This window comes from Leptodactylus fuscus, chromosome 10 (assembly GCF_031893055.1).
Source record: "Leptodactylus fuscus isolate aLepFus1 chromosome 10, aLepFus1.hap2, whole genome shotgun sequence".
NCBI lineage: Eukaryota > Metazoa > Chordata > Amphibia > Anura > Leptodactylidae > Leptodactylus > Leptodactylus fuscus.
This window is the reverse complement of record NC_134274.1, coordinates 7,569,621-7,582,937: the sequence shown is the minus strand read 5'-3', so window position 1 is coordinate 7,582,937 and position 13,317 is coordinate 7,569,621. Positions and strand designations below refer to the sequence as shown.

Below are 13,317 nucleotides of genomic sequence, written 5' to 3'. Positions count from 1 at the left end.
GTAGCCATATTGGGGTTCTGTACCACCTAGAGAGAACTTTGAAGTGTAGTTCCTGTAGCTTGACGCACTTGGAAAACCCATGGGAGTGCTTCAAAATATGAGACACCTCCTCCTCCGTGAATTGAATCTCAAGATCTTTTTCCCAATCTCTAACAAACTTCGGGGTCTCTACCTGAGCAACATCAAGTAAAATTTGTTTGCACTGAGCCAGATTCCATCTTTTATTGGAGGGTAGCGAAAGTATTTGTTCCAATTTAGTAAGAGGTCTAAAGAAGGCTCTTCGTATGGGGATCGATTTCAGGCACCAGCGAAAATGATCGTAATGAAGAGGGGTTATGTTAGAGAGAGTCATTCTTTCCTGAAGTTGCTCTAATGGGAGGGGTTCAAAATCCATAGTGTACAGTTCTGACAAAGTTAAATGCCTCAGTTGCGACCAGAAGCCACCGTAACCATCTATGGGGTTCTTTAATAGTTTTGGTGCAAGCTGAGCGGGACATAATCTAGAGGGAGGAGGGGCTAATTTATCTCTCCACTTCAACCAAATCCTACAAGGGCCTTTCAAAATACAATCCCAAGTCGGGTTTCTAAGATGTCGAGTCTCTGGGGTCCAGAGGTGAGAAATGAGACTTTGTCCATGCTGTAAGTCTGCCATCTCTCTAACTATAGAATTTTGTCTTGGGGAAGCTAAAGAGAGCCATCTCGACAATAAGTTCGCCTCATAGTACAGTGTTACATCAGGAAATTGGATACCACCTGCACTTTTCCTACAAATCAATTTGTCATAAGCCAGTCTCGCTGGCTTTCCTCTCCAGAGGAACCGGAGAAAAAGTGACCTGAGTGAGCCCAAGTATGTGTTAGGGAGATCGATCGGCAACATTTGGAGTTTATACAATAACTTTGGCAAAATATACATCTGTAACAAATTACGTCTGCCAAACCATGACAAGTAAGGGACGTCCATTTTTTGCAAAGAGGATTTTAAGTCATGTAAAAGAGGGAGAAAATTTTCCTTATATAAATTGAGAAGATTGCTGGTTAACTTCACTCCTAGATAAGTGATATGATCTCTTTTCCAGACGTAAGGGGACGAAGCCTCTAATTCCCTTCTAGTTTTGCTCGGAAGAGAGATCACAAGCACCTCAGACTTAGAAACATTCGGTTTGTAGTTCGATAACTTCCCATACTGTTCCATCAATTTAGTAAGTATGGGGAGCTCCTTGGCTGGATCCGTGACCAGAAACAAAACGTCATCGGCAAAGGCTACACTGTGCAATGCCCGGGAACCCACACGAAAGCCTACAATCTCGGGATGTAGTCTAACAGCCTGTAATAACGTTTCGAGGGTAAGAATAAATAACGTGGGCGATAACGGACACCCTTGGCGGGTACCGTTTTGTATATAGAAAGGAGTAGAGAGAGTCCCATTAACCCGTAGCCTGGCATGTGGTTCTGTGTAAAGCGAAAAGACCATCTGGACAAAGACAGGCGGAAAGCCAAAAGATTTAAGGGTGGCTGCCATGAAGGACCAATTGACTCTATCAAAGGCCTTCTCGGCGTCAACACCGAGAAGGACCAATGACTTGCCTGAGGATTTAGCCAGCGCTATGGCATGCAACAACTTGTGTGCATTGTCTTTGCCCTCCCTTCCTTTGACAAAACCTGCTTGTTCTTCGTGGATGAGTTTGGGGACAATGGCTTTCAATCTATTTGCGAGCAGTTTAGCCCAAATCTTAATATCCTGATTCAGGAGGGAAATGGGGCGGTAATTTCCGCACTGCGTTGAATCCTTGCCTTCCTTAGCTATCAAGGTTATAAAGGCCTCTTGAGACTGTTTAGGAAGTTTTTCGCCAGAGATCAGGGCATTGCACAGTGCAGCCAGCTGGGGAAGAAGAACATCTTGCAACTTCTTATAATACATGGCCGTCAGACCGTCCGGCCCCGGGCTTTTCCCTAATGGAAAACTTTGTAAAACATTTTGCAATTCTGGGACAGTAACAGGGGCAAGCAATTTCTCTACATCCTCCGAGGGGACAGTCGGGAGTTGCAATTTTTGTAGAAAGAGGAGTGTCTGTCTATCCCTCTCTTCGGGTGCGTCTGCCTTCTCAATATTATAAAGTTTTTCGTAATAATCTCTAAAGATTCTAGCAATTTCAGGTGTATTACAATGTGTGATCCCTGAGGCATCTTTAATCGAAGAAATAAATGATTTTGCCTTCGCTTTCTTCACTAGGGTCGACATAGTTTTGCCCCCTTTATCTCCATGTGAGTACACACGAAGTTTGTGATAAAGTTGATTCTTAGCTTGTTGTTTCTGAAAAATGCGCTGCAATCTCTCCCTAAGCGCCACTAGATCCTTTTGTATAGAGGCTAACTGTGTCCGTTTATGAGCCCGTTCTAAGTTAGAGATCTGAGCTAAAAGGGAGTCTATTTCAAGCTGCTTTTTCTTCTTAAGCAGTGAGCCTCTCGCTATCAATAGACCTCTGACATAGGCCTTATGAGCCTCCCAGATAGAGCCCGTGGATACTTCATTAGATTGGTTAATACGGAAGAACTCCCCAAGCCTAAGTCTAAGCTCATCTAAAAACACTGCGTCACTCAAAAGCGTCTCATTTAGCGTCCAGTTCCATTCAGTTGGCGTAATTTCAGGTATCACAACGGAGATTGAGACTGGACCGTGATCTGAAAGGGTCGCATAGCCTATATCTGAACCAGTAAGATTGGTAAGAAGCGATTTAGAGCAAAACACATAATCTAAACGCTGATGTGAGTTATATTTAGGAGAAAAATGCGTGAAGTCCTTGACATTTGGGTGCAAAGATCTCCAAGTGTCAATCAGATGACAATCATGGAAGGTTTTAAGAAGAGAAGCTAAAGCTACTTGTGAGACTGCTGATTTCCCGGTTGAAGTGTCTAATAGTGGGTTTAAGGTGACATTTAAGTCTCCTCCCATCACTATTTCTCCTTCTGCAAATTGTTGGAGATCAATAAGCGTCTGTTTGATCCAGCTCACCTGGCCTTGGTTAGGCGCATACAGGCAAGCGAAGGTGAGGGGTCTGGTAGCCAAGGTCCCCTTAACAAATAAGTATCTACCCTCTGCGTCCATCTGTGACTGTTTACAAGCGAAGGGGACAGAGCAGTGGAACGCAATCGCCACCCCTTTGGACGCAGACGTAGGGTGTGAACTAAAGAACCATTGGTCGAAATATTTTTTTGGAAAATTGGGCAAATTAGTGGCTTTAAAATGAGTCTCCTGTAGCATTATCACTTCCGCCTTCAATTTTTGGACTAACCGCAGAATCCCATGTCTCTTCTGTGGAGAGTTAAAACCGTTCACATTTAGAGAAGTGATTGAGAGCGACGCCATAACTACAGATGCAGACCAAAGCAAGGACTTCACTACTCAATAAAACGTAACACCGTCTCTAGTACCGTAAAGAGGAAGGGGGGGGGGATAGGGTATAGGAAATGAAATATACGGTTAAGAATGGAGAGAGGGGGGGGGGGAAGGAAGGTGGGTCAATGGAAAAAAATCTCTGAAAAACACTAGGGACCTAGATGCCCAAACGAAGTGCACCTACATCCGAGTGTTATCCAATGTAAAATAAACACAATTATAAGAGGAATAATGTTGCTAACAAGAAGATGATAGGGACGGAACAATTTGGAGATAGGTCTGATCGGAATTCCAGCCCTATCAGTCTCCCTGGATACAAACCGCTGGAGAAAGTAGCATAAAAGATACGGCTACTAAGTAAAACATACAACTGCTGAAAAAAAAAAAAAAAAAAAAAAAAAAAAGAAAGTACAGAAGTGTATAAATCTATAACACCTGTAAATAACTATACACTGCATTGTACATCCATAAACTAGGAAATACAATCAAGTTAGTATAGCGCTGAGGCACATATAAACCGTGCAATCTTGGGCAAAAACAATAAGAAACCTTTCACGGGACTCCTTGCCTCGAACGTGCCAGGAACTTTTTAATTTTTGGTGACTTGGCGCAACGCCCCTCAGACCACTGGTCGCAATCTGGCAAGTCCGGCCAATCTGGAAGTGGGGGTGTTGGTAGCCAGGAAGGAATGTCCAACGGCTCTATGCGGAGTTGAGCCCAGAGAGAGGGTAGGTCTGATGGGGAGTGTACCGTAATCCTCCTCCCTTTGTAATGAACAGCCAGACCGAAGGGGTACAGCCATGCGTATTTTATATCTTTCGCTCTGAGGATGTCCAGCAATGGTTTAAGCAGTCTACGTTTAGCCAGAATAGAAGGGGCAATGTCCTGAAAAATAGACACTTCAGACTCTGCATAAGTTATAACAGGCTTATTCCTTGCAGCAGTTAAAATGTCCGCCACATCCGGATACATCAGTAGGCCGCAAATTACATCACGTGGAGGCTCCCCCTGTTGGGGTTTAGGCCGGAGTGCTCTATGAATCCTCTCAATCTTAATGTCCTTAGCCCTGTCAGGGCCTAAAAGTTCAGCAAAAATAGCCAATGCCGTGTCATTTAGGTTTTCATTATTATCTTGTTCTGGTATCCCCTTTAATCTCAAGTTTTTCCTCCTCCCTCTGTTTTCTTGGTCTTCCACAAGCACCAATGATCTGTCTATATATTCCTTATACACGGCCATCCTAGCAGCGACAGAAGTAGCATGGTTAGTAAGAGCCATGGCCCCGTTTTCTAATTGAGACACCCGCTGCCCCATATGCTGTAAATCTGACCTGATTGCCGCCAGCTCCGACATAACCGGGTGAAGAGCCTTAGTCAAGGCTTTCTGTAGCATCGCCATAGACACAGTGGCTTGTCCGGTCTCTTGCTGCTGAGACTGGTCTGTGAGCGCCACACTCTCTGCCTCCGAATCCTCTTCCGACTCATATCCTCTGCGTGTGCCCGGCGCCATCTTGGAAGGCCTAGCAGGTGAGTACCCGACCTTCTTCCTCGCTGATTTGTGCAAGTCTCCCAAGTGTTTCGACTGATTTGGGGTCCCGGGGGGATCCGGGCCCCGTTCTTTACCATTTTTGCCCATGGTAGTAGCCGTATCAGCTATCAGGGAGTCCGAAAAAGGGCTGCGTGTGAGGAGCTCAGCAGGCTTGCATCCTACACCGTGCGCGGTCAGACTCCGCCCCACCAATCTTGTCATATTCTAAACTGTTGAGTTTTTGGATCCTCAATAAAGCTTTTGCCTTTCTGTAGAATTTGGGAAATTTTTATTTTTTTTCGCATTTATTACAAAATTGAACAAGGAGCCAAAATCAAAAATTGTTGGGAATAAGTTACATTTACGGGAATAAGTTACATTTATTTACATGGTTTCTGACTATACAAAGACACAAGTGGGCTGCAGAGACTTGACCCACGACCACTGAGTGTTTCCTGCAATCCTGCCAGTGAAGAATAGGAATTCACTAAAAACAAACTGATAAATGGACACCAGCAGTGGTGCGGACCCAACCAGTCAGAGACAGGGACACAAATCTTGCAGCAAGAAAAACAGCAACATAAATAAACTTTTACGTCAAGGATCCAAAAAAAATACAGCCCGAACTTCAGGCAAAATAACGTCAAACCAGATCCTGCTCGTCTGAGCGCTGATTGTAAGCTCTTACGAGCAGGGCCCTCAGTCCATTATGTGAAGTGACCATTTCTTTGTCTGTACTTGAACCTTACAAATTGTACAGCACTACGGTATATGTTGGTGCTATATAAATAAAATTTATTATGGACTAAACAGAAAATACTGACTGTAGTTGCAGCTTACTGCCAGCCACACAAATCAACCAAAACAACACTGTACCGTAACACCAGGCTCTCAGAGCCAGGACAGACCCCGGCGCCTCCTCTCGCTCCCAGGATCTGCCCTAAAGTGCAGCCTTTTATGGCCCAGTAACAAGCCTATGACTCGCACCTGGGCTGCAGCTTATTCAAGATCCGCCCGGGACCACACATAGGTCAGGCTGATATAGTGGGACTCCAACACTCTGCCTGGCACCTTCTCACAAGCTATATATATATTCACTTAGTAACACTTGTACCTTATACAGCATGCAGTTAGAGGATTCACTACAAACTCAGGTTTATCATTCAGTCTTTAACTAGTTATTAGAGAGAAATACCGTAGTCACTTCACACAATGGGACTGAGGACAAGGGATGTCTCCCAGGGCCGGGCGCTGCTTTACGTCCTCACAATTGCTGCACAACGATTTCTCCAGCTCTTCAGTACAACAGTCTCTGCTGACACCTAATCCTGTAAACCGGCATCATATAACCATAAACGCTTTCTCAGATGTATCTCCATATCACATGACTATGTACAGGGGTAAGTGAGGATGGTGCGGGGATCATGGATGATGGCCATAGATTGCTTCACTGTGTCTTGTATTTGTCAGTTTCCTAATAGTTGGATGGATTGTTGATGTTTTCCATCTTTCTTTTGGTGTCATTGGCTCCTGTTTTTCACTTTTTTATCCACGGTCTTAAAGGCGCATTGATCTTTTTCTTTCCAAATTGTTATGTCTTGTTACATATCCATTTGAAATTATAACCTCCCTCCTTACTGCTCACACCGACATGATTCAGGAAAGCATATTCAATACTTTCATGTGAATTTCTTTTGATTGTGAATCTGGAAAAGAAGACACATTGTTTACAGTCTTTGTTCGCCTGTATTCTTCTATCCTTATTGAAATTCTAATTTTATTACATTTTTCAAACTTTTACATGTGTAACAATAACTTAACAAAAATGGATACATAGGTGAGTTGCTGCAGGAACAACCACAAAATGTGGACTGGAGGGGGGTGAAATGACAGGTCCCACTGCCAACCTACCTGCCATTCCTAAAAATCCAGCCCAATACTCAGCATTTAGCAAAATGCTCAGCAGATAAAAGTTGCCTGCTGAGAACTAATCATTCCTGGACTTCTCATCTCTCAGTAGTTTGGGCGAGATGTACACCCCCTCCATTATCTGACCAGCCATCGGCTTTCAATATACACTCACTGGCCACTTTATCAGGTACACCATGCTAGTAACGGGTTGGACCCCCTTTTGCCTTCAGAACTGCCTCAATTCTTTGTGGCATAGATACAACAAGGTGCTGGAAGCATTCCACAGATGTATAATTCTTTTCCTGTGCTAGATACACCAGGAATGAACAGGATGTATCTGTAGTCTATAGTGGAATGAGCATATATTCCATAGAAACAGATGTATAATACTTTTCCTTATACATCTGTTTCTATGGAGTCTATGTTCATTTCACTAGAGACTACAGATACACTCACCGGCCACTTTATTAGGTACACCATGCTAGTAACGGGTTGGACCCCCTTTTGCCTTCAGAACTGCCTCAATTCTTCGTGGCATAGATACAACAAGGTGCTGGAAGCATTCCTCAGAGATTTTGGTCCATATTGACATGATGGCATCACACAGTTGCAGTCGCAGATTTGTCGGCTGCACATCCATGATGCGAATCTCCCGTTCCACCACATCCCAAAGATGCTCCTCTATTGGATTGAGATCTGGTGACTGTGGAGGCCATTGGAGTACAGTGAACTCATTGTCATGTTCAAGAAACCAGTCTGAGATGATTCCAGCTTTATGACATGGCATTGCATTATCCTGCTGAAAGTAGCCATCAGATGTTGGGTACATTGTGGTCATAAAGGGATGGACATGGTCAGCAACAATACTCAGGTAGGCTTTGGCGTTGCAACGATGCTCAATTGGTACCAAGGGGCCCAAAGAGTGCCAAGAAAATATTCCCCACACCATGACACCACCACCACCAGCCTGAGCCGTTACCGATACAAGGCAGGATGGATCCATGCTTTCATGTTGTTGACGCCAAATTCTGACCCTACCATCCGAACGTCGCAGCAGAAATCGAGACTCATCAGACCAGGCAACGTTTTTCCAATCTTCAATTGTCCAATTTCGATGAGCTTGTGCAAATTGTAGCCTCAGTTTCCTGTTCTTAGCTGAAAGGAGTGGCCCCCGGTGTGGTCTTCTGCTGCTGTAGCCCATCTGTAGCCTCAAAGTTGGACGTACTGTGCGGCGTTCAGAGATGCTCTTCTGGCTACCTTTGGTGTAACGGGTGGCTATTTGAGTCACTGTTGCCTTTCTATCAGCTCGAACCAGTCTGGCCATTCTCCTCCATCAACAACGCATTTCCGCCCACAGAACTGCCGCTCACTGGATGTTTTTTCTTTTTCGGACCATTCTCTGTAAACCCTAGAGATGGTTGTGCGTGAAAATCCCAGTAGATCAGCAGTTTCTGAAATACTCAGACCAGCCCTTCTGGCACCAACAACCATGCCACGTTCAAAGGCACTCAAATCACCTTTCTTCCCCATACTGATGCTCGGTTTGACCTGCAGGAGATTGTCTTGACCATGTCTACATGCCGAAATGCACTGAGTTGCCGCCATGTGATTGGCTGATTAGAAATTAAGTGTTAACGAGCAGTTGGACAGGTGTACCTAATAAAGTGGCCGGTGAGTGTGTATATATATATATATATATATATATATATATATATATATATCATGATCTCCCACCATAACTTACAGGCTTTCATTGTATAATCTTCCATTGTTCCAGGTCCATCCTGTATTATCATCTGTACGTCTTAGTCCTATCCAGTGATTGTCTGGTCCCTTACGCCCGAACAGAAAATCCTGCCAGTAACAAAGAGATCATGGTTAGTATACATATATATTGTCTATCAGTGAATGAGAACCCACAGAGGCAGGAACCCTGTATATAAGGAGACTATTGTATATAGTGTAGACAGTGCTTGAAGTAAGAGTCTAGGGTTTAGCTCACAGAGCATTGCTTAGATACTCACATATTCCTCCTTGTTATCTATAAGCGCCAATGTTGCATTCTGTTCTCTGCAGTATTCCAGGCTGTTCTCCCATGTAGCACGCTCTGTAGAAAAGTAGTAACACTTCCCTCTGTACCAGATCCAGTCATCATCACACGGAGCAGAGTTCTGGTTCTTGCTTCCAGTTACATCATCTGTAAGATCTTTTTATATAAAAAATAAATAAATGTATTTAGTATTAGCGAGGGGCTGTACTACCTGTGATAGGGAGGGGCTGTACTACCTGTGATAGGGAGGGGCTGTACTACCTGTGATAGGGAGGGGCTGTACTACCTGTGATAGGGAGGGGCTGTACTACCTGTGATAGGGAGGGGCTGTACTACCTGTGATAGGGAGGGGCTGTACTACCTGTGATAGGGAGGGGCTGTACTACCTGTGATAGGGAGGGGCTGTACTACCTGTGATAGGGAGGGGCTGTACTACCTGTGATAGGGAGGGGTGTACTACCTGTGATAGGGAGGGGCTGTACTACCTGTGATAGGGAAGCTCTGTACTACCTGTGATAGGGAGGGGCTGCACTACCTGTGATAGGGACGGGCTGTACTACCTGTGATAGGGAGAGGCTGTACTACCTGTGATAGGGAGGGGCTGTACTACCTGTGATAGGGAGGGGCTGTACTACCTGTGATAGGGAGGGGCTGTACTACCTGTGATAGGGAGGGGCTGTACTACCTGTGATAGGGAGGGGCTGTACTACCTGTGATAGGGAGGGGCTGTACTACCTGTGATAGGGAGAGGCTGTACTACCTGTGATAGGGAGGGGCTGTACTACCTGTGATAGGGAGGGCTGTACTACCTGTGATAGGGAGGGGCTGTACTACCTGTGATACGGAGGGGCTGTACTACCTGTGATAGGGAGGGGCTGTACTACCTGTGATAGGGAGGGGCTGTACTACCTGTGATAGGGAGGGGCTGTACTATCTGTGATAGGGAGGGGCTGTACTACCTGTGATAGGGGGGAGCTGTACTACCTGTGATAGGGGGGGGGAGGGGCTGTGCTACCTGTGATGGGGAGGGGCTGTACTACCTGTGATAGGGAGGGGCTGTACTACCTGTGATAGGGAGGGGCTGTACTATCTGTGATAGGGAGGGGCTGTACTACCTATGATAGGGAGGGGCTGTACTACCTGTGATGGGGAGGGGCTGTGCTACCTGTGATAGAGAGGGGCTGTACTACCTGTGATGGGGAGGGGCTGTACTACCTGTGATAGGGAGGGGCTGTACTACCTGTGATGGGGAGGGGCTGTGCTACCTGTGATAGAGAGGGGCTGTACTACCTGTGATGGGGAGGGGCTGTACTACCTGTGATAGGGAGGGGCTGTACTACCTGTGATAGGGAGGGGCTGTACTACCTGTGATAGGGAGGGGCTGTACTATCTGTGATAGGGAGGGGCTGTACTACATGTGATAGGGGGGGGAGGGGCTGTGCTACCTGTGATAGGGAGGGGCTGTACTACCTGTGATAGGGAGGGGCTGTACTACCTGTGATAGGGAGGGGCTGTACTATCTGTGATAGGGAGGGGCTGTACTACCTGTGATGGGGAGGGGCTGTACTACCTGTGATAGGGAGGGGCTGTACTACGTGTGATAGGGAGGGGCTGTACTACCTGTGATAGGGAGGGGCTGTACTACCTGTGATAGGGAGGGGCTGTACTATCTGTGATAGGGAGGGGCTGTACTACCTGTGATAGGGAGGGGCTGTACTACCTGTGATAGGGAGGGGCTGTACTACCTGTGATATGGAGGGGCTGTACTACCTGTGATAGGGGGCTGTACTACCTATAATTATAATAGGGAGGGGCTGTACTACCTGTGATAGGGAGGGGTTGTATTACCTGTGATAGGGGGGGGCTGTGCTACCTGTAATGATAATAATAATGATGATGATGATGATGATGATGATAATAATAATTTAAAAAAAGACTTTTTCGTCAATTAACCCCTATTTATTTCAGCTGCCATAATGTGCACATATCCTTCTATACAGAGAATACAGGGAAAATGTGTGTGCATTTACTAGAGGCAAACACAGAAATACATTATAAAAATACATTATTACATTATTAGTACATTATTTTTCCATTTGCCATACAATGACTATGCTGGCACCTTCCATTCTGTACATTACACTGCAGGGCGGTGCAGGCTGAAGGATTGAGCTTGTGCCATCGGCAGGGGATGTCACCAGAATACCACAATGACCCCAATTCCGACCATTTATCTCCTTAAAACATTGCTGTGTCATGAAGACATAACTAATTGCGGCAGTAAGAGGATGAATAACATTATCAGGACGTTATTAATATTCTACGGACCGAACTAAAATGAAGTCCCTGAGACGTTCCCAATAAAGAGGATTAAAATCCAGTTCTGTGATGTCATTTTCCATGGGGGTAACGCTGTACTGTGTCATTTTTAGGCTCTCTATGAAAATGCAATGACACAATATTATCTATTCCATATATTACCTGGTGTGGAGACAGATGGAGATTTCTTTTCACATTCCTTATTTTCATTACTTGTTGCGGAACCTACAGAGAAATATATTGTATCTTTATTAATATATGTATCTCTCATCCAGAGTCGGCAGGACTGTGGCCCAACCACATCGCTAACAGAAAAGGTCCTGGTGTTATGTGAGGTTTCAGCACCCAATATGTAAATTAGTCTCTCTGTCAAGTGGGTGGTCTCAGGCTATCTCCTGGAGACAAGCACCACCCCCATGACAATCACCTTCAGTGAAACATATTGATACACTTACCCTTAGTATTGGTGATGATGAGCGCTGCGATCAGTCCGACTATCACCAGGAGCAAAACAACAATCACCCAACGCTCTGCACGAAAGAGAATGAGGAGACTGAACATCTGCTTGTGTCTTATGGGGAATAGCTTATTATCTATATACAATCTCATTGCAGATTTCGTCTTTGGTCAGATCCAAACCTAGGACTCCAGCGCTGCCAGGCCACCATGCTGCCATTATCGTTGTTTTGAATTGCAATTGTAAAATATTTCATTATAAAACAATATCTGACCATCTCAGGACCACCAGGTTTATTCTGCCTCAGAAATAGCCAAACACTGGCGGAACCGGAATCAGATAGAGGTGGAGGTAGAGATTTTATTTTTGAGCCCCACAGTAGAACTGCTATTACCATACACTGGGGTCCTCGGCATATAATAAATGGAGATCCAGAGGTCTGTATAGTGGTTTGTGGGAGCTGATACCCAAAAACTTTGAGTTCCTCTGAACTGAAATTTTTGTAAATTGTTACCAGTTTGCTTACTCCTGTTTGTGATTCATTTCAATGTCCTTGTGAAGATTTGCAGCAGGAGAAGCCATAAGCTACAGTAACAGGTTAAGAGCAACCCCCCCAAGTATGTACAAGAGTGGGACTTTTTGGAAAAAAAAAAATGCAAGTCTTAAAACGCGCCAAAATGTAAATCGTGACAACATGTATGAGGCTTCTAGATGCATTTTCTCTACATTTCTAAAGCACATAAAAAATACAAAAAGAGAAAAAAAAATTAGGAACATTTATAGAAAAAAATACAGCATTGGACAAAAGTCTAAAACTGCAAATATAACTATGGTAGATAACTATTAAGCCACTGTACCTGAGGTTGTGCCATCAGTCAGACCAGGAGGGGCCAGGAATGAAAACTTACTGGTTTTGCAAGATCAAGCTCTCAATAGAATCAGGTAGAAAACAATCAGGTAAAGTAACAGCTGCTAGTAAGGAGAACCATAAAGAGGGCCATGTGGCCCCCAAGACGAAAGGTATAGTAGTGTGCAGCTTCAAATAGGTATATAGGGGCTTGTAGGAGATAATGTTACTGGCTGTATGGCTGACAATGGCACACAGCAGGAAAGAGAGTGCACACAGCAGGAAAGAGAGTGCACACAGCAGGAGAGAGAGAGTGCACACAGCAGGGAAGAGAGTGCACACAGCAGGAGAGGGAGTGCACACAGCAGGAGAGGGAGTGCACACAGCAGGAAAGAGAGTGCACACAGCAGGAGAGAGAGTGCACACAGCAGGAGAGGGAGTGCACACAGCAGGAGAGAGAGTGCACACAGCAGGAGAGGGAGTGCACACAGCAGGAAAGAGAGTGCACACAGCAGGAAAGAGAGTGCACACAGCAGGAGAGGGAGTGCACACAGCAGGAGAGGGAGTGCACACAGCAGGAAAGAGAGTGCACACAGCAGGAGAGGGAGTGCACACAGCAGGAGAGAGAGTGCACACAGCAGGAGAGGGAGTGCACACAGCAGGAGAGAGAGTGCACACAGCAGGAAAGAGAGTGCACACAGCAGGAGAGAGAGTGCACACAGCAGGAGAGAGAGTGCACACAGCAGGAGAGGGAGTGCACACAGCAGGAGGGGGAGCGCACACAGCAGGAGAGAGAGTGCACACAGCAGGAGAGA

The 13,317-nt window shown here is 45.4% G+C and overlaps 1 protein-coding gene across 1 annotated transcript in view; it reads right to left on the bottom strand.

Moving 5' to 3' along the window:
- Positions 1 to 5,935: 5,935 nt before the first annotated feature.
- The window catches only part of LOC142219302 (C-type lectin domain family 2 member A-like), a 121,851-nt gene continuing 114,469 nt past the window's right edge, over positions 5,936 to 13,317 (bottom strand). Inside the window, exons 3-7 of the mRNA XM_075288256.1 lie at positions 11,654 to 11,728; positions 11,361 to 11,423; positions 8,854 to 9,035; positions 8,574 to 8,683; positions 5,936 to 6,624 (exon numbers count right to left, since the gene is read on the bottom strand). Of these exons, the coding sequence (XP_075144357.1) occupies positions 6,510 to 6,624; positions 8,574 to 8,683; positions 8,854 to 9,035; positions 11,361 to 11,423; positions 11,654 to 11,728 (545 nt within the window). The 3' untranslated portion in view covers positions 5,936 to 6,509. The remainder of the gene's footprint in view (positions 6,625 to 8,573; positions 8,684 to 8,853; positions 9,036 to 11,360; positions 11,424 to 11,653; positions 11,729 to 13,317) is intronic.